Source organism: Equus asinus, chromosome 18, assembly GCF_041296235.1.
Source record: "Equus asinus isolate D_3611 breed Donkey chromosome 18, EquAss-T2T_v2, whole genome shotgun sequence".
Taxonomy (NCBI): Eukaryota; Metazoa; Chordata; class Mammalia; order Perissodactyla; family Equidae; genus Equus; species Equus asinus.
The window spans coordinates 28,641,428-28,662,245 of NC_091807.1; the positions used below are offsets into that span (position 1 = coordinate 28,641,428).

Here is a 20,818-nt window from a genome sequence, read left to right on the forward strand (position 1 = left end):
CTCTCTTTCTGTTCAAATTCTAAGTTGGGTGAGAAACTCAGGGAGGAAGCCGACCTCTGAGCAAACTTTGCTCCAAGGCTGCGTCCTGCGGTCCCTTCCCCGCCTCTGGAATGAAGCACCAATGATGTGAACACACCTGTATGGCTTGGAGGTTTCCAGCTGTTGCCCACCTCTTGCTCTGGATCTAATTTTCTTGCATTTCTTTACCTACTTGCTTCCTCTATGATAGGATGGTAGCGGTCAAAGAAAGAAGTTCCGTTAACTTGGTGGACATCCACCATGGCATACCATCACCTCCATGGGAAAAAAAATGACTGAATACTTTGTATGGGGGCAAAGACCTAGATGCTGGGACCAGAAAGAAGGGGAAGAGTTGATTGCCAATGTGGAAGAGCTGAAAAGCTCATTTAGGGACACTGCTAATGGTGCTAGTCTCTGAGACGGCAGGAACCACGGCTCAACTCAGCCCTAACCAGGATGGCCAGCTGCACGGCACACAGGGGCACCTCTCACATGGCAGTCTGCAGAATGGCACCCCCAGATGAAGGTTGGGACCCTGTATATCCCCACTGGATAACACAATGCCTGGGGTCTAGCTGATGCTCACGAAATACTGCAAAATGAATGAAAACACTTTCACTGTTAATGATACTGTGGGCTAGGTCTTCTGAAAAGCAAGCAAAAAACCCTACTTCTACAAAACACTTAGAAAGGCTAAATCAAATATATAACAAAATCCTTTTGAAACATAAAGCTGAGCTCCAAGAAATCCCCAGAAACCAAAATGAAGAAATTAAAGGAAGCTGGAGTAGTGGGCCAGTCCCAGTGGCATGGAGTGCTGAGGAAATCCACCAGTCCCCACACCCTAGAATGGTGTTTCCCAAAGGGAGAGAAGAAAGCACTGGTGTTAGGAGGAGCACAATTCTTTGAAAGCAAAATTGTGTACTTGGCAGGTAGACAGCCTCCCCGGCTCCTGGGCACTGAAGACCTTTAGTGCTCTCCAGCCACTGTGACAATCAGAAATGCACCACTCGTTTCCCAGCAGCAGGACCACCCCGGCTGGGGAACCACAGCCCTGAGCCTTCGGTTTTCACTGTGAAGCCAGGAGACAGAAAACTGGCATCGGGTCAGTGCAGGCTGCAGAGTGAGAACTGAATGTCCCATATTCAGATGGTTCCCGTGAACGGCTACAACCTTAGTCTATAAAGATGTAAAAGAAAACGGTAGTCGCTAGCAAAAGAAAAAAAAGAAAGAAAAGGAAGCCTATCGAATTCTGTCCATACTCTGGGCTAGGAGAGTGGGGAGGGAGCAAGGAGGTTTCTTCCCTCAGATGATAACCACGGGCTGGCCTCACTGTGGATGGTGAATGGGATTCAAACTTTCACTGTGTACTGCATCCAGGAAACCCTAATGTCTCAGTCAGCTCAAGCTACTACAACAAAAGACCACAGAGTAGGGGCTTAAATAGCAGACATTTATTTCTCTCAGCTCTGGAGACCGGAAGTCCAAGACCAGGGTGCTGGCTGACTCAGTTCTTGGTGACCGCCCTATTCCAGAAGGCTGCCATCTCCCTATATGCTCACATGACCTCCTCTGTGTGTGTGCCAGGAGAGCTCTGGTCTCTTCCTCTCATTAATCTCATTATGGGGGCCACTGTCATCTAAACCTAATGAACTCCCAAAGGCCCCACCTCCTAAGAACAATCTCATCGGGGGTTAGGGCGTCAATGTATGAATTTTGTCCGGACACAAACATTCAGTCCACGACACTCTGGATGAAGAATTAACTTAAAGTCGTTCTGGATTTGTATTCCAAGGGCATCAGGCCGAAGCAAAAATGAATCTACTCTGAAGGGATTCGGCCTTAACGATGGTATCATGTAATAAATGCCCAGAGATAAAACTTGGTCAAATAAGAACCGAGAATCGACTATTACAAGCACAGAAAGAAGCAGAATCAGGTTCCCAAGGAGTAATACTGCAATTACCAGATGGAGAATATCAAATGAGTATGCTTTAAATACTAAAGAAAGAAACAAAAAACAAGAGAGACTTTCAAAAAAGACTAGGTAAATTAATAGAAATTTTAGAAATGAGAACTGTAACCACTGAGATTAAACAGCCAACAGATAAGAATAAAAGTTGAAGAAAGAATAGAAAACCAGAAGCTCTACCTGAAGATATTACTTCACAATAGCAAGGCAATCTTCAAATGCTGAAGTTATCAATATAGAATTGTATTTCCGTCTAAAATATTATTCAAGAAGAATGTTATAAAAATATCTGAGAAACAAAGAGCGAGAAAGTTTACCATAAACAGAACCTCACTAAAAAATTCTCTAAAGGATGTACTTTGGGTGGGGAAATACACACACACACACACACACACACACACAATCTGGCATAAGGAGCCAATAAACACACAGGTTAAGTCTTAGTGTATAACACAATACCCCACATAGCCCCCAGAAATGGCATTTGAGAGTTACAAAAATACAAGATGCAGGGCCGGCCCCATGGCCAAGTGGTTAAGTTCACACACTCTGCTTCAGCAGCCCGGGGCTCGCCAGTTCGGGACCTGAGCATGGACCTACACACCGCTCACCAAGCCATCCTGTGGCAGCATCCCACATAGAGTAACTAGAATGATTTACAACTAGGCTATACAACTATGTACTGGGGTTTGGGGGGGTGGGGGGGGGAAGAACAAGAGGAAAATTGGCAACAGAAGTTAGCTCAGGGCAATCTTCCCTACCAAAAAAAAAAAAAAAAATACAAGATGCAACTAAAAGAATGGTAGGAGTGATTACATTTAAATCATTTCACAGTCCTTCTGTGCTTCAAGAGGGAAATAAAAAGACTAACTTTGGCCTCCATGATGTTAAGAATCATGTTAAAATTTTAGGAGCAACCACTAAAAGAATAGAATTAGATTCTGTAAGTTGAAAGGGGAAAGTGGAATTGAATTGAGAAATTCAAACCAAAAGAGGGGAAGAAAGAGAAGGAAAAACAAGCAAGAAAAAGACAGCAAAATAGATGACAGAAACGACTCAAAACACATGGATCTTCTAAACAAATGTAGGCTAAACTTAATACTTAAACTCCATATTTAGTTAAGAAAAACCATGTAAAATGAGGCCCCTCCTACAAGCTAGAGGCAAGAAATACACCTAAACATAAAGACATAGAAGATTAAAAATAAAATGATGAAAATATATATGAGACAAATGTAAAGAATGCTCTACAAATGTCACAAAATAGATTTAGCCAGGATAGACACTGTCAGGATAGATACAAAATAGTCAGGATACAGAAGATGTGAACATCAATCATTATTGAGCTTGATCCATGAATGTATTTCAAACCTTTTTCCCAAGGATTTGTGAATGCATGTTTTTCCCAAGGATTAGCAACTTATACAAACAGGCCACGTATGAAGCCACAATATTAAGTCTCAACAAATACCAAAGGATGTGTATTCAGACAGACCACACCAGCAGCATTTTTTTGGGAACTGAATTTGTTATGAGAGAGCCAAAGGTCAACAAAACCGAAGACAGTTTTAGAGAAGAAAAACAAGATCGGGTACTTTCCCTACCAGATATCAAAACGTATTATAAAGCTGCAGTAATGTCAAGCAGTGCAGAATTAGCGAGGAGACGAGCTAACAGAAGAGAGAGCCCAGTAACAGAAGAGACAGCCCAGAAACAGCCCCACCCACATGTGGAATCGTGATGGACAGCAGATGTGTCATTGTGGACCCGGGGGAAAGGCATGGAATATTTGATAAATGTTTCTAGGACAGTAGTTTATCCACATGGACAAATATAAAGTTGGACCCTAATTGATACCATTCACAAAAATGAGTAGCAGGGAGGTATAAACCAGAACGTGAGTAGCCCAAATTATAAATCCTTTAGAAGAAAATACAGAAGACAATGTTTGTTACCTCGGGGAAAGAAGGCTTTCTTGGACAAGATATAAAAGCACAAACCATGTGAGATAGGAAATAAGATTCCATTAACCTTAAAACTTTTCTTGGTCCCAAGGCACTATAAATGCAATAAGGTATATTATAGATCGAGAAAACGTGTGTATATGTGTATCTTCAACACATATAACTGGCAAACATATTAATATGTAGAATATAAAAAACTATAAGTGATAACTGTAGGTATATCTGATTCTGAAGTGTATACTCTTCTACACTCCATCATGCCATGCCTCTGCCCTTAGCTGAAGACAGAAATTAATAAAATAAGATATAAAGAGAAAGGGCAAAGCAGCTTGTGGCAGACAGTTTACAAAGATGACAGTGATGATTCCCCCCATCCCTCTAAGCACGGATCTTTCTTTCTGCTTCCCCACCTGATGAATTTGAGCTGGCCTTGTGATTCGCTTTGGCCCACAGAATGTGATGGAAGTGGGGCTATATGAATTCTGAGGTAAGGCCTCAAATGGCCTTGCGGTTTCTGGTCTGGCCCCCCAGGAACCATGTGCCCACCATACAAAGAAACCCCAAGCTAGCCTCTGGGACCCAGCCAACCAATCACCAAACACATGACTGAGGCCAGCCTAAGCCAGCCCAGTCAAGCCCAGATGACAGCCACATGAGTGACTCCAGGCCAGGACAGCAGAATAACCACCCAGCGGTGCCAAGCCCAAATTGTTGAGCATAGAAAAGTGAGCAAATTAAATGGCTGCTGTTGAGTTGGTTTTTACACAGCAATCAATAATCACTAAATGGTTGGGGGAATTTGGTAATCAAAGGAAGTCAGAGAGGCAGGAATTGACAGTGGTGCACTTCAAGAAAGCTGAAGAGAGACAGCAGCCCAGCAGGAACAGGGAATTCAAAATGAAGTCAGGTTCTGGCTCCCATATGGCAAGGCCTTCTCTGAACACCTCCCAGCTGAAAAGGCTTATCTATAACAACACTAGTGAGTTTTTTGGGAAAGCCCATACAAACAGTTTTGCAACTTCCTACTCTAGCTTCTCCTTCACCGTATATAAGAGACTTTCCTCTAACAACAGACACTGAAAGAATTATCTTCATTGTCCTGGAGGTAGCTGCCCATATTGACCAACTAGTTCACATGCAAACAGATGGCTCAAGAAAGCCAAGTCGAGGCTGAGAGGTAGCTGAAGGGGTCAGAGAAGGGATCTCACTTCCTCTCTCCCCAGCATTTAGCCCACCGCCTGGCCCAGGGGAGGTGCCCAGGAACTATTTGGCAGCACAGAGAGGGAGCAGGGCCAAATCTAAAGAGACAAAGGATGAACAGAGGTGTACATGGAATATTACTCAGCCCCAAAAAAGGAAATCCTGCCATATGCAACAACATGGATGGACCTTGAGGGCATTATGCTAAGTGAGATGAGCCAGACACAGAAAGACAAATACAGTATGATCTCACTTATATGTGGAATCTAAAACAAACCAACACCCTGAACTCATACATACAGAAAACAGATTGGTGGTTGCCAGAGGTGGGGAGTTGAAAAGGCTGAAGGGGTCCAAAGGTACAAACTTCCAGTTATAAAATAAGTCAGTCTTAGGTATGTAATGTTCAGCATGGTGACTGTAGTTAATAATACTGTATTATATATTTAAAAGTTGCTAAGAAAATAAATCTTAAAAGTTCTCACCACAAGAAAAAAAATGTTGTAATTAGGTGTGATGATGGATGTTAACTTGATCTACTGTGTTGATCATTTCATGATATATACAAATATCAAATCATTATGTTGTACAGCTGAAATGAACATACTGTTATATGTCAATTATACCTCAACTTTGAAAAAAGGATGAATCGGGGGCTGGGCAGCCCCAGAGAATGAGGAAGCACAGAGCAGGGCTGAGGCCCCAGCCGGACAGGACCTCAAGGCCATCTCGAAAGCTGCTATAAATAACTTTCGTTGTTGTGAACAGGCGTGACCATTTCTTTGCTTCTTAAAATTATTTTCACATCATAATGACGCTTTTGTGACTGAGAAAACCTTTGCAGGCAGCAAGCCCCACTCACTGTTAGCAAGATACACAATGAAGAGATTAGGAGCAACACAAACACACAAATGTAAGCTCACATTTGGATTTATCTTTGATTTACTTAGATTGGATACATTCACTCCGGCTCCATTCAAGCCCATTTGGGATTCAAATTTAAAGGAGGAAGAAAAAAATGCTTGCCTTATGAGCTATATTCACAATGTATGTTAAACAAGCAGATTCGCCAATTCAAACATTTCCAAAGGAACCAATTATAACACTGACTTTTTGTTTAAGGCCCTCATTAATACCTGAGTTTCAATTCTGCAAGAAAAAAATGATTGAGGGGAAGGGAGTAATAAAAGGTTAGATATTTAGACAGAATTCAATTCTGATTTTATTTTGCTTTTCAGACATCTTATTGTCACAGGAGTACAAGAATGCCATAGAAACACTCATAATATATAAGATCAAAATAAAGACTCCCCCTTCCTCCACTTAGAAAGCTAAAAACCAAAACAATTTAGCACACAAAAGAAAGACTGGAGAGAGCTTAAAATACACTACAAAAAAAAAAGGAAGAACACTACAACTTTAACTTCGTAGACAAATAAAAACTTCCTTGTAGCCAAATTTCATGAAATCTCAGTGTCTGTTTCCTATAGAGAGAAATTTTTTTCTTTAAAGATTTTATTTTTTCCTTTTTCTCCCCAAAGCCCCTTGGTATATAGTTGTATATTTTTTAGTTGTGGGTCCTTCTAGTTGTGGCATGTGGGACACCGCCTCAGCATGGCCTGATGAGCAGTGGCATGTCTGCGCCCAGGATCCTAACCGGCGAAGGCTTGGGCCACCGAAGTAGAGCGCGCGAACTTAACCACTCGGCCACAGGGCCGGCCCCCGGAGAAATCTTTAAATGCATAAAAACTGTAGACATAGGCTTTACTGATCCTGTCATGGTAAAGTCAAATGATATGAGGTACATTAATGTTCTTTAAAAATATAAAAAGGGAGGCTCAATCTCTGAAACATTTGTTTTCATACACGGGAATTGACAGGTGTCATTAATCAAATCCAGCTGGAAACCAAGACAAGGCCTTGGGCTCCCCCCAGCAGGGCACGGGGAAGCAGGCCATGTGCTGTGTGACAGTAACGTTGCATACAGTTTACAAAACGCACATGGCTCCGAATTTTATCGACAAACAAACAGAAGACCATGTGTTGCTGGTATCCATGAGCCTTCGAGAATGTGAAGGACCAGACCAGATTTGTTTGTAGGAAGAGAAATCTGTGCCGTTCCTCTCCCTCTGCTCCCCCTCCCTGCCGGCCTGATTGTCCTCTGTTTTCAGAATCGAGATATCTCCAGACAATCTGCACGGAACATCTGCCCAAAATAGCCCCTTGCACCTCACGGGCACCGCAGGGAAGCACGCCCTGCCCCGCAAATCAGACGGCTGTCCGTGCTGGGCGCTCAGCGACTCCGCTCTGACCAGGTGCCTTCGGTTCACGGCTATCACAGAAGCCTTTCCTGTTACAACAAACACGGCTTCATCTACTTCCTGCAGGAGCGACGTCTGCACTGGCTTCAAGCTGCAGTCTTCCACGTAGCATCAGACAGATGTGCCTGAGGTATTTCAAGGGGGCTGACTCTCCAAACACAATGTTGGCCCTAAGGGACTTGAACATGTACGGGCCGGTGTTCGCCGCGGATGCTCAGCTCTCCCCAGCCCAACTCCTGGCAGAGCCATTTTTCAAACAAGAAGCAACTCAGTTCGCTGAGCTCTGGCACCTTCTTTGAGGGAAGATAAAGCAGAGCTGCATCCACCACAAAAGTCAAATGAATGTGAGCTTTGATAGCAGAACTTAAATGAAAGACCAACAGACATTTTGAAGCCTCGGAAAGACACCACTGACGCCCCTCGAAGGACGATTCTTGAAACTTGCATAAAATGGGGGGTTTTACATAGTTACTGATTGAAGTATCTTGTTTTAAGGGTTGATTTTAGCGAACAGAACAATTTTACTCAGATTTGGGGGAAAAAACCCAACATTCAGAATAAGCACTTACTTGTTCCTCACTTTTCCCTTGTCTCAAAATATGCCAGAAAAGGGCATTTATGTGGGAATTCTCTCAATAAATGTTTCATAAAACTTTTTTAAAAAGTTATTTCAGATCTAGATTTGCTTTCCTATATTGACGTTCATTCTAACGTTTCTCTAACTGGGTGATGTCGGCACACCTTCTAATAAGCCAGGCCAGTGGTTCTCTGGGGACATCTGACAATGTCTCAAGATAGTTTTGATTGGCACAACTTGGGGAGGAAGCTACTACTAGCTTATAATGGTTTGTAGGAATACTGCTAACATGAGCACAGAGGACAGCCCCTCACAACAAAGAATTACCCGGCCCAAAATGTTAGTAGCGCCAGATGAGATCAGTATTCAAAATAAATCACACAGGACATTAGAGAGGCTTTTTGGAAACCTCACACAGACACAGTTTTGCAACTTCCTACTCCAGCTTCCCCTTCACTTCAAGGTCCTTTCTACAATAAAAGCCACTGCAGGGACTATCTTTTTGTCTGGACATCCTTCCCCCATTTTCTCACCCTAAACACATGTTGAAAAAAAAGATGAAAGGAGCTCCAGTAAGATTTCAGCAAGGACTCGTGGATGGCAAATGACCAGGAATGGGAAACTGAGTCTTAGAGAGAACACATAGGCTGGAATCTCGTTATCCAGTCCCTGGCTTTCCAAGCCAACATGGCAACCCATTGGCAGTGCCTCCCTCTTGTACGGAGGAATAGGAAGACAGAGAACATGTTCCAGATCACCTGACAGATTTGCCTTATAAAAATCTCAGTGAAGCAGACCACAGAATGTTATCAACAAACCCCTCTATAGGTGGTTGGCACGTGACCAAGACATTCCAATCACCCTATCATTCCACCAAGACGAAAAAACAGGATCAATGACCAAGGACAGCTGGAGACCTAAGGCAGTGGATCCCAATCCTAATTGCACGTTAGAATCACCCTAGAAGTTAAGCGCCCACCACAACAAATGCACAGCCAGCCCGCATAGACCCAGAGAATCACGACCTCTGGGAGGGGGCCAGAGGTCTCAGCCCTCTAGGCTGCAGAACTCACTTCTTTCCACCTGAGAAAGGAAAATACTTTAAACTTAGTATTCAGACAATCCCCCTGTTGTGGACTGAGGTGCAGTAGAGGGCAGTGAGGAGATCAAAAATGAGCAGCCTCTGCTTACAAGCCAGAGAACCTTCACGACCCCATAAGAGATCACACCACGGAGACGTACCATTTATTGCACATTTCCCACGTCCTACTCTAGACACTTTACTTTTATAACTCAATTAATCCTCATACTTTTATAACTCAATTAATCCTCACAACCACCCAATGAGATGGTAGTGTGGTAGCATTCCCATGTTATGCATGAGGACACTGGGGTGCAGAGAGATCGAGCAGGACTTGTTCAAAGTCATGAAGCTAATAAACATAGAAATGGGACTTGGTCCCAAGAAACCTGGTTCCAGAGCCTACTCTTAGCCACTAAGCTGTGATGTTTCTACATAGAGGAAAAAACCTCTAATGAGAAAGAGGTTCAGAAATAATCCAGCCCTGAAAGCTAATCACATTATTTCAATCAGGGTTCTCGAGGCAGGTGCAGGACAAGCCTGCATCCCAGGGCTTGTGAGATGGGGCAAGTCACAGCACCAGCTTCCCATAGACGGGCACCAGCCAGGGCTCACATGGACCCCACGGCCCCTGAGACAGAGCAAGACCTTCCATCAAGGTTGCCTAATATCCACTATGACCACCCTAAGATGGTCCCCAGAGTAAACCTCAAACCTGCCACTCAGGATGCTTCTTATTTTTAGTTACTTCTAAATTTAGACGAAGGCTATAGTCCAACCTGCCCATTGTACCAATTTTCTCAGTTGTTTTCTTTTCTATTTTAACAGCAGCTGTCTGTGAATACTGCTTTATCTCTGCCGCATCATGGAGCAATCTTTCAGGTCATTCTATCCTGTTTACTTGGCTGTCCTTTTATCTTCCACTGTTAAATGGGGAGTAGGAAGTGGTCGCAATCAGAAGGCAGACAGGCTGAGACTCAGGCAGGGGGCCTGAGTGCCCGCTCCCCTCCAGCCAGTCCAATTGGGCTGCCACTACCCAGAGCACTTGAGAATTCTTCTGGAATTTATTCATGTCGAAGCCAATTAGAAAACTTACAAGAAAAACCCACACTCTGACTTTACTTTCATACTTTATTCTTGAACCAGTTTGATGACCTAACTTGGCCGAGCAGACTTTGTTCTGAAGGATTTTGATCAGTGCAAAATACTAAAAGATGAAGCAATGAAATAACAAAGAACTACACTAAAATGAAAGTGTGAGAACAGAATCATGTCACAGTCATCATTATAACTTTCTAACATCTAGCTCTATGCCTAAAACACAGTAAATATTTAACAAACATCAGTTCTAAGTTATGATCATTTAATTGGGGAAAAAAACAAAGGAATAAATAAATCTTCTAAGGATGATTCCAAAATGGAAGGTGTTTTTTTTTTTTTTTTTTTTGGTGAGGAAGATTGGCTATGAGCTAACATCTGTTGCCAATCTTCCTCTTTTTTTCCTCCCCAAAGTCCCAGTACTTTGTATATAGTTGTATATCCTAGCTGTAAGTCCTTCTAGTTGTTCTATGTGGGGTACCACCAGAGCATGGCTTGATGGTGTGTTGGCCTGTGCCCAGGATCCCAACCAGTGAACCCCGGGCCGCTGAAGCAGAGCGTGCAAACCTAACCACTACATCACTGGGCCAGCCCCCAAAATGGAAGTTTTAATGTGCTTTAAACAACAGCTGGTTCAGTGGATTTAGCACTCGGCTTCGAAGATGATCGGTCTGAACTAGACAACTCGTGGTAGGATGTAAAGGTCAGTTGTTAAGTTTAAAAGCCCATCATATAAAAGAGGAGACAGCAACTGCATATACAGAATATACTCAAATTTTTCTAAAACAGATATCTGTATAAGAATACATTTTTTAATTAAAAAACTTTTAATAAAACTTTGCAAAGGTGTACACACACACGATTTTTTTTTTTTTTTAAAGAAGAAAGAAATACACCAAAACACTGACTACTTTAGAGGAACAAATTGTGAGCAAGTTCAGTCATACCTTACATCAGGGGTCAGCAAACTTTATCTGAAAAGGGCCAGAGAGCAATATTTTCAGCTCTGCGGACCATGAGTCGCTGTCACAACTACTCAATTCTGTCATTGCAATGGGAAAGCAGCCAAGACAAGACATAAATGAATGCGCCTGACTGTATCCTGATGAAAATTTATTTACAAAAACAGGCTGCAGGCTGGACTTAGCTGGTCGGTCATTGTTTGCCAAGCACTCCTTTAAATCCATAGCCCACAGGAAGGGCTCAGACAGAAAAAAATCCAAAGAAAGCTGTGTACTGTTGTTCATAGTATGTTCATCCAGACCTTATAAAAATCATTTAAGTAACCTAATCTAACACAATACATCCCATTCAAAGTCATATTACAGAAACGACTCCGTGAATTGTTTTCTGGGCTCAAGCTCGCCATCTTGTGGTCACATAAATGAACAGCCTTCATGGTCTCCATTCCCTATCATTAAGGTTACTCAGCTCACTGGAGTTAATTTTCTAAAAATTTGATTGGGCTCTGGGCACCGCAATGACATAACGAGTTAAGGAAGTCAACAGTAATAAGTGTGATCGATTTTCTGAAGACTCAACTTGTCAAATTCTTCCAGAGAGCCACTGAACAAAAGAATTCTGCTTGTGATCCATTCTTAGCAAGCCAAGCTTCAGAAGGGAATTTAAAAATTAACAACAGCAGGTGAAGGATGCTCAAAGCACTGACACTCAGATTTTGAAATGGAAGACTATTTTTAATCCAAGTTTTAAAAAGAAAACAAATCCAGGGGTTGGCCCCGTGGCAGAGTGGTTAAGTTTGCATGCTCCACTCTGGTGGCCCAAGGTTTCGCCAGTTTGGATCCTGGGTGTGGACTTGGCACCGTTCATCAAGCCATGCTGAGGTGGTGTCCCACACAGCACAACCAGAAGGACCTACAGCTAGAATATACAACTATGTACTGGGGGGCTTTGGGGAGAAGAAGAAAAAAAAAAAAAAGATTGGCAATAGATGTTAGCTCAGGGCCAATCTTTAAAAAAAAGATTTAGAAAATAAATCCAAAACTGCAACTTACTAAATCAACCCAACTCTAGAACCAGGTCATGGAGAAATAAGTGACAGCAGCATGCCATTCATTGGTGTGCTCATTCACAGACTCTAAACAAGAATGGGCGCCTGGGCAGCAAAGAGAAGAAGACATAAGCCCAGTCACAGGAAACAAACTCAGGAGAGAGACACGCAAGTAAGAACAGTATAACACAATCAGGGCCCATGTGGAAGATGTCGTTGCAGGGTCCTGGGGATCCAGGGGAGGGGGCAAACTCTGTGGGGTCCCAAGAAGGCTTCACGTGGTAGGAAGCATTTAAGCTGCTTCTTTTAGGCTGAGCATGAGGTTGCCAGAGCGAGAGGGAGGTGTAAGCAGGAAGAGCAGCAGACGGAGCAGGGCAGCGGGTTCCGCCGATGGGCTCATGTTCAGACTCAAGATCGGAAGAGCCCAAGAGAGAAGCAGACCAAACAAGAGCGCGCAGCTCATTTCCACTCTGGGCATCTCAACTCATGCCCTTCTCTCACACAGAAGGGAAAGAAGGGGTGAGTGGTTTGGGGGTAGTGACATGGAAGGCAGGGGTAGGACTCATAGCCCCAGGATATTATGTGACTCCTGGCCCTTTGGGGTCTCCATTTCTCTATCCATGGTCAAGAGATGGCAGCCTCGACCCATTCGTCTTTCTCCAAAACGACAAACAGCAGCAGCCTGGTGAAGCTTTGCCTGTGTGAAGGTGTGACAGGTAGATTTGTAGCAAAACAGTTATTCCCCAAGAATCAAAGTTCCCTGCCGCTTCGAAATCTCAACCGGAAGCTCACACTCAGTCATCTCATTCACACATTTCAGTCCCAGTCCAGACCCAGTCCACCGAAATATGCAAGCCGCATGGTCAACTGACCTGGGCTCAGATACATGCCTAGCACTATGCACGGCCATACCTGGGTTGCTGGTGAGAAAGGCAAGGGGGCTCTCGTTGAGGTCCGCAGGGCCGTCCGCTCGGTGGGGCGGGCTCTCCAGGAGCTCTGCTCCTCCCTCCAGCTCGGGGTAGGTCCTCACCAGGAGGCCCAGGGATGGCTGTGTGAGGAAATCTTTGAGCATAGATGAGTTCAGAGTGCCAGCAGCACGATTATTGATCTCGAGAATCTCATCTCCCGCCTTCAGGCCTGCCAACGCGAGATGGAAAATGTTTAATTTCACACACACACAAAAGAGGCAGAAACATCGAATGAGATGGCAGCACCTTAGAAGTTCTGCTGTAAAGGGCACACTGAGCTCTCTTGTTATTGGCCCCACAGTCCGAGGTATTGCTGCAAAAGGCTGGAGTGCTCAAAAGTGATCATGAGGAGATCACATGGGGCCTCAGTTTCAGAAGGTTCTAGACTCGGACGTTGCAGCATGCCTATCCTGTCCTGAATACACTAACTAAACAAATTTACTCCTTGAAACTATGTGTTCTGAGCATCTGCCAATTTTTCCTTGCAAATGCTAATGCTGGCTATTGTCCTATAATTTTGAGGGGGAAAGGTGGAAATGGTCCCTGATGACTGCAATCAGTATGTTTTGTACATGCTTATGCTGCAGTGTCCCTGTGTGGCACAGCCAGCTAATGTCTATCGATCATTTCTATGAAACCAAAATGCAATGAGTTTCCACTGGCTGAGAGGACAGAAGGTTGTCTTTTTCCAAACACATTTAGAGATGACAGTTTACAAATACAATCATTTCTTGTGCTTTTTTAACTACATCAGGACCTTGAGGTGAATATCTTCTGGAAGGTCCCCAAACGTTCTGTTACTTTTGCAAAGCATGCTGGGGGGCATGGCAAAGTTTGGGACCCAAAGGAGCAGCTGAGAACAAGCCCAACCTAGCAGAACAAGAAGTTGTGATTGACCCCGGGGCAGTTCAACTCAGTGTTAAAAGAACATTCCAGGAGTTTGAGAAAGGGAGAGGACGGGAAAGAATATGAAAGGAAATAAAGTATCATTCCAGTTAAGAAGGGGAAAGGAGTCCAATTCCTATTTTGTAGACTAGTGTGGAAAAACAAACTTGAAAAAGGAGGTGAGTGAAGGGCGAAGACAGACGACGAACTGCAGAAATGAGAAGCCGCTCAGCGCCTCGGGCATCCACAGAGCCCACCTCTGATTCCGCAGAAAAATAATCTACAGAGACATTCCCACTTCCCAGCTTCAGCAAGTCACACCCCTTGGCCATCCTTACTCGGGTTTCCAAAATACTTGAAATCCATTTTCTATCATAAAATACTCCAAGAAATATGGGTGGGAAGGCGACAGAAGAGAAATAAGAATGTGTTTCTCCATTTCAGAGGTGAAATTCTGGGAAGCGAAACATTCCATTTTTAGATGAAAGATTTTGGCATCGTAGCATTTGAATGGAACATACAAAATTTCTACATGTGAAAAGCAACTTTTTTTTTAAAAGTCTTGCCTTAGAGACAACCCTTTGGATTAGCTATTAGAGGAGGTATATAAACAGAAACAGAAGAAAAGACTTAAAAACTAAAAATATCTATGAGCTGTTATTTTTTAAGAAGTTCCAGGTTTACTATGACTGGTGGAGCAGGAGTGTGTAGTGGACTCAATGTGGCCCCCAGAAAGATACATCTACATCCCAGAACCTGTGACTGTCACCTTATTTAGAAACAGGATCTTCCCAGTCATAATTAAGGATCTTGACATAATTTCATGCTGGATTATCTAATGGGTCCTAAACCTATTGACAAATGCCCTTGTAAGAGACACAAAAGAGAGACCCAGAAGGAAGAGGAGAAGGCCACATAAAGATGGAGGCAGAGGTTGGGGTGATGCTGTCACAAGCCATGGAACCCCTGGAGCCACCACGAACTGGAGGAGCAAGAAAGGATTCTCCCCAGAGCCTTCAAAAGGAGTGTGGCCCTGCTGACATGTTGGTTTTGGACTTCTGGCCTCCATAACTGTGAGAAAATAAGTTTATGTTGGTTTAAGGCACCAAGGTGGTGGCAATTTCTTATGGCAACCATAGGGAACTAAAACAGAGGGCCGCCTGAGTGAGTTATTCTCAGTATTCATAAGTGAGAGGAGGTGGCCAGCAGTGGTGAGCAATGGAGTACAGAACCAGAGGTTCTGTCACAATTCCCCCAAGTAACAGATCTGTGACAGTGGGCATGCTATTGAATCTCTCCCAGACTCGGCTTCCTCATATGTAAGAGGGATAATGGATTAAAGGAGATTAAATGAAATAATCCATGTAAAAGTCTCTTCACAGCTCTTGACATGTTGAAGACGTTCAATAGACATTAGCTCTCATTATTAATAGTAGGTGGAAGAAAGAGAAAAACTTTTCTTTCTAACAGAAACCACAGCCTGCTTAGAAATAACCCTCAAGTGCCCAGAGTAAATGTTGTGAAGTATCCAAACTGTCCAGAGACACATGGCACATGGCTGTCTCCACTGGGCTCTGTCCTGTGTAGCCATCAGAAAAACATGCAAACGACAGCAAAGAAGATGCCAGATTCCAAGCTCAGACGACTCCAAGAGCAGAATGACGGGCCAAAACAAATATGCCCAAGTTGGACAGAGACAAGTGTAAAATAAGACACTTTGATTCAAAAAGTCAATTCTACAAGTACAGCCAACGCGAGATCCAAGTGAGGGCAGGGGGCGGGAGAGAGGAGGAAGATGGGGCTTCACCCTCAGCCCGGGGCGGGAGGGAGCAGGAAGATGGGGCTTCACCATCAGCCCATTACAGGCAGAAAGCCCAAGATGACTACCAAAAACAAATCAACGAAACCAAGAGTAGGCTGAACTAATACACACAGAATCTTCAGATCTAATCAGGGTGCTTTCCACCAGACGTCCCCCGGCTGTACCACACTGTGATCATTTTAAAAGGAACGCTGGTATGTGAACTGTGTCCAGAGGGCAATGGCCAGTTGCATTCTACACTCTAATGAATTGTTGAAGGATCTGGAAGGGGTGAATGTGGAAAAGACCAGACTTAGCAGTTATGACATGATGGATATCACAGGCTGGCTAGAAAGAAGGAGGCAAAACAGTGAGTGGAAACTGAAGGAGAAGGATGTTTTATAATCAGAGATGTCCGCAGTGAGCTCGCCATTATCCGGAGGGCTTCACATAGAGCCTGCATTCAACCTAAAATACTCCAAATATCTTTCCTGACACTGCCCTCTACAGGCCAGGTAGTGGGATCATGTTTGCGGCCCAGGCCAACAAATGGACATCACCGTTGCATCTGTAAAGAACAGTGCTATATGGGACAAGGAGGTTGGAGCAGACGGCCATTTGTTTTTACCTAACACCAGGGTTCTTGGATTCAAAGAACTAAAACAGGATGTGACTGAAACCAGGGCAGCATATTTCCCCACCCCCATACCACGCCAACCAGCACTCACTGTGCTGAAAGAGATAAAAATCAGTCTTCCGCTTTGAAGGGGAATAAACCCTGTCACCTCTGCTCCTAGCTGAGATGCAGCTTAGCGAATGCACCAAACTCTGGCCTCCAGGCTGCCTTTGGCCTAGAAAGCACAGAAGGAAAATGAAAGAAAATCCTCCTCCATTTAGCACTGGGTAAATTATTTTGACTTGGTTTCCCATTTGTCACAACTTTGCCATGTCGGTGCATAGCCAAGTCTGTGGGTTGCACTTCACCAGGGCGTACAGCACAGGGCAAGGCAACCTGCACAGGGCACCTTGCAAGAACTAAGAACACCCAGAACTATGCTCTAGCAAAACATGGAAGGAGGTGGAAAAGGCAGGCATTCCACTCCACCATTTTCCCAACTGCTCCATTCAGGAGATATCTAAATGAACATGACTTCCAAGCACAACTGATCCAGGCAGGTCGGCCTTTTACACTCAACAGGTATTATTTTGCCACTGCCTGGATTTAGTGAATTTTAGTTTCACTAAAAATTCCACAGCAAGAAGAATGAAATAAAGATGCATTTTAAGCCCTATCTACCTGCCCCATTTGTTTATGGTAAGTATGGTGGGTTGAGGAGCGTCCCCCCAAAATTCATGTCCACTCAGAAAATCAGAAGGTGACCTTATTTGGAAACAGGGTCTTGGCAGATGTAAATAAGATGAAGTCATACTGGAATTAAGATGAAGTCATCCTGGCCCACTCTAATCCAGTATGACTTCTTATAGAAGGCCATGTAAAGTCACTGTCACAGAGAGACACAGAGGAAAGAAGGCCATGTGATGACAGAAGCAGAAGTTGGAGTGATACAGCTACAAGCCAAGGAATGCCAAGGAGAGCCAGTAGCCACCAGAAGCTAGGAAGAGGCACGGAACAGATTCTTCCCTCAGTGGCTCCAGAAGGAAACAACCTTGCCAATACCTTGATTTTGAACTTTTGGCCTCCTGAACTGTAAGAGAATAAGTTTCTGTTGTTTTTAATCACTCAGTTTGTGATCAATCGGTACCGTAGCCCAAGGAAATTAAGACAGGAAGCAAAAAAATCTAGATTGAAAAGATTGGCAGAGTAGAAAGAGGATGGAGGGTTGGGGTTTCATACGTAGCCTAGACTGCACTATGAGCCCATGTAGGGCTGCAGACAGCATGTAATAGAGAAGAGCTCTCTAAAGGGGACAGGATGGCTAGATCCTAAACCCCTAGGATCTCAACGTCTAGAAAGATTCCTCCATGGTTGGGAGCAACATAACATCTACTTTCAAGGAGCTTTGCAGACTCAGGGGATGGCTAACATCAGCTTTGACCAATGTAGACCAAAACACAGAAGGGTCCTCCCAAATGTTCTGCTCCAGGAAGACCCCTAGGACCTCCATACCATCCTAGATGGTGGGAAAGGACAACCAACTATGATTTGAATGGAATATCCCAACAGCCCCAAGGAAATGGGCTCAGAATCAGCTTTAAAATCCAAGAATGTAACATTTCTTGCACATCTGAGTTTATGCAATAATATCCATACTCCCTGAAAGGTTTTCACAACATTCGAATAATATATACAGATGAACCTTTTGGACATATCTTTCTCATCCACCAACTGCAGAAACCCACAAGGGAACTTTAAAGAGACAGACAGACAGACAAGACACTCAATGACTTACCTTTCTTGGAAGCTAAACCAGTTTCCTTTACACTGTTCACATAGAGCCTTCGAACACCATCTTCTTCCACGGAAGAAAGTGAAAACCCTACGAAACACGAAGACAGAATGGTAAGGCTCACACCATCTGAGTGTTTAGGAAACAACAGGAAGTACCTGCTGTGAGCTAGGTATGTTCAATGTTTTGGTTTATAATTTGGAGCAATTGTTTTCCCTTATTCACATTGTTTTACAAAGCAGAAAACATATTTTTAGATCCCTCTAAAAGAAGTCACTACTTGTAAAAATTGATATTACCAAGTACATCCATCTTCATACTACCTCACTATCAGCTCAAATGGAAGAAAATTATTTTATTTTGTCTTGCTTGCTAGTAAATGCCATAGCTTTGCCCTTTCACAGAATGATTAGTTCATCTCACGTGGGGCCCCTTGACTTTTTTTTAGCAAATCTATGTCCCAGATATGCTACCACTGGGTGTCCTCATCCGTATGTACTGCTCTATGGACACTGCTTTAATTTAATAATATTTTGCAAACCAGGATAAGTAGCAACTCACTTTATAAATCCCATTTCATACTGAAACTGACAGATTTCACATTCTACTAGTGTCTGATCACAAGATTATCTTATACTTATCCAGGCTGCCAGAGCTCAAAGCCCATTAGGTAATGGATCTTGAGCTTTGCTACATCCTTCAGAAAAAAAGGCAGAACAAGGGCCCGAGGTTCTAAGATGTCTGGGGACCTTGGGTGCTTCCAATCCTAGGGCTACAAGCCCTGGTCACCTCTGTTGCTAGACTGTCTCGTATAGAACTCTTTTCTGATCAATCGGTGGAATGTCCACAGCCAACATCCACTTTCCCCGAGGACAAAATACTTTCGCAGACATTCCTAAAAGGACAGTGAGAATGAATGCAATAGTAAAGATCTGATATGATTTCAGCTCTGGGAGAAAAAAAATCCCATAATATGGATACGTGTCTTAAAGCTAAAGGCAGAGGAAAATACCAGTGACTTGGAAAAACAAGCAAGCAAATAGTAACAAAACAGAATCATTAATTACAGGACTGGGGCCCAGGGAGTCATTGAGACTTTTCAGGCCAAGTCATAAAGAGTATGGTTTTTTTTTCAGTTCACAGGACCGGGAAATAGATACCCACACGTAAGCAAAACTGCCAACTGCCATCGCCCACTACGGTACCGTAACTCCTTCAGAAGGAGAACAACCCTGGGCCACGCCCTCAGGACTTTCCTAACTCTTTTATTCTCTTATTTTGAATTCCGTTCTTATAGCAACGTAACTTTCAGATTACATTTCAAGAAGCCTCACTCCAATAAAAATAATTTTATACAGGAACCATTTAAGTGACATTAGCCTTAACACAGGTTTGCTTATCTGCATTTCAGTAGTGAATTTTTGTTTCTTTTCTCTGTTAGAAGAGATACAGAATAAAGGGCTATGTCAAGAGAAACAATGGACTGAATTCAACAAAATACAGGCATTTCCTTTCTAAAATGCTACCCTTCTATAAAGCTCTGAGACCAAACTTTTTTTTTCTATTAAAAATAAAATGATGGGGCTGGCCCAGTGGCATAGCGGTTAAGTTCGCGTGCTCAGCTCCAGCAGCCCAGGGTTCGCAGGTTCGGATCCTGGGTGCCAAGCTACACACTGCTTATCAAGCCATCCTGTCGCAGGCATCCCACATACAAAGTAGAGGAAGATGGGCATGGATGTTAGCTCAGGGCCAATCTTCCTCAGCAAAAAGAGGAGGATTGGTGGCAGATGTTAGCTCAGGGCTAATCTTCCTCAAAAAAATAAATAAATAAGTAAAAATAAAATGAGTACACTGATGGGGGGTGATGTCTGCCCAGGGGAACACCTTGCTTGAATGGAAGATGCCAGAAGAGGTGACTTGTTGAGAGCCTACCGCAAGTCACTGTAAGCCAAAGTCAATGGAGATGGCTAAGGTATTCATTTGCTGCATTCCTTCTTTTCTTGGTCTTCCTTTGTAATAATCAAAAGATAGTAACAGGTCTGGGATGGGGGGGTGGGGACCCACCCAGTTTGAAGACTGCAAGTGACTATGAAATTTGCCCTGGGCAACTGGGCATCAAGCACGGATCTGAGAAACAGATGGGACTTCTCAAGATGGGGAAATCTCCATGACAGCAAAGGAGACTGAAGAAAGGATGATGGCAATAGGTCCCTCTCCTTCATTCAAACGGAAGCCAACAATTTATCAATGGAGACAGCCCCTGAGCTCTGCAGTGAGATTCATATTGGAGGACACCCATTTAGGGGGCAGGCAAACAGGAGCTCCTCTCAGCGTTCAGAAACACAGTTCTGCCCACACTCAGCTGTGCAGCATTCACTACTGAGGGTGTCAAGACTCCCAAGAAGCAGCCTCCATTTCAAGATGTCCCTAATTCACACACTGGGGAAAAGTCGGGATCAGAACCAAGCTAAAGAAAATATTAAACATCCTACAGCGGGATTGTTTTGAGGT

General features: G+C 43.6%; 1 protein-coding gene across 6 annotated transcripts in view; it reads right to left on the reverse strand.

Moving 5' to 3' along the window:
• TIAM1 (TIAM Rac1 associated GEF 1) overlaps positions 1-20,818 on the reverse strand; it is a 359,691-nt gene that overhangs the window by 44,071 nt on the left and 294,802 nt on the right. For all 6 annotated transcript variants that reach the window (XM_014866485.3, XM_070488754.1, XM_070488753.1 and 3 more), the window contains 2 exons: positions 18,311-18,397; positions 13,158-13,382 (listed from right to left, as the gene is read on the reverse strand). In XM_014866485.3, coding sequence (XP_014721971.2) covers positions 13,158-13,382; positions 18,311-18,397 — 312 coding nt within the window. The remainder of the gene's footprint in view (positions 1-13,157; positions 13,383-18,310; positions 18,398-20,818) is intronic.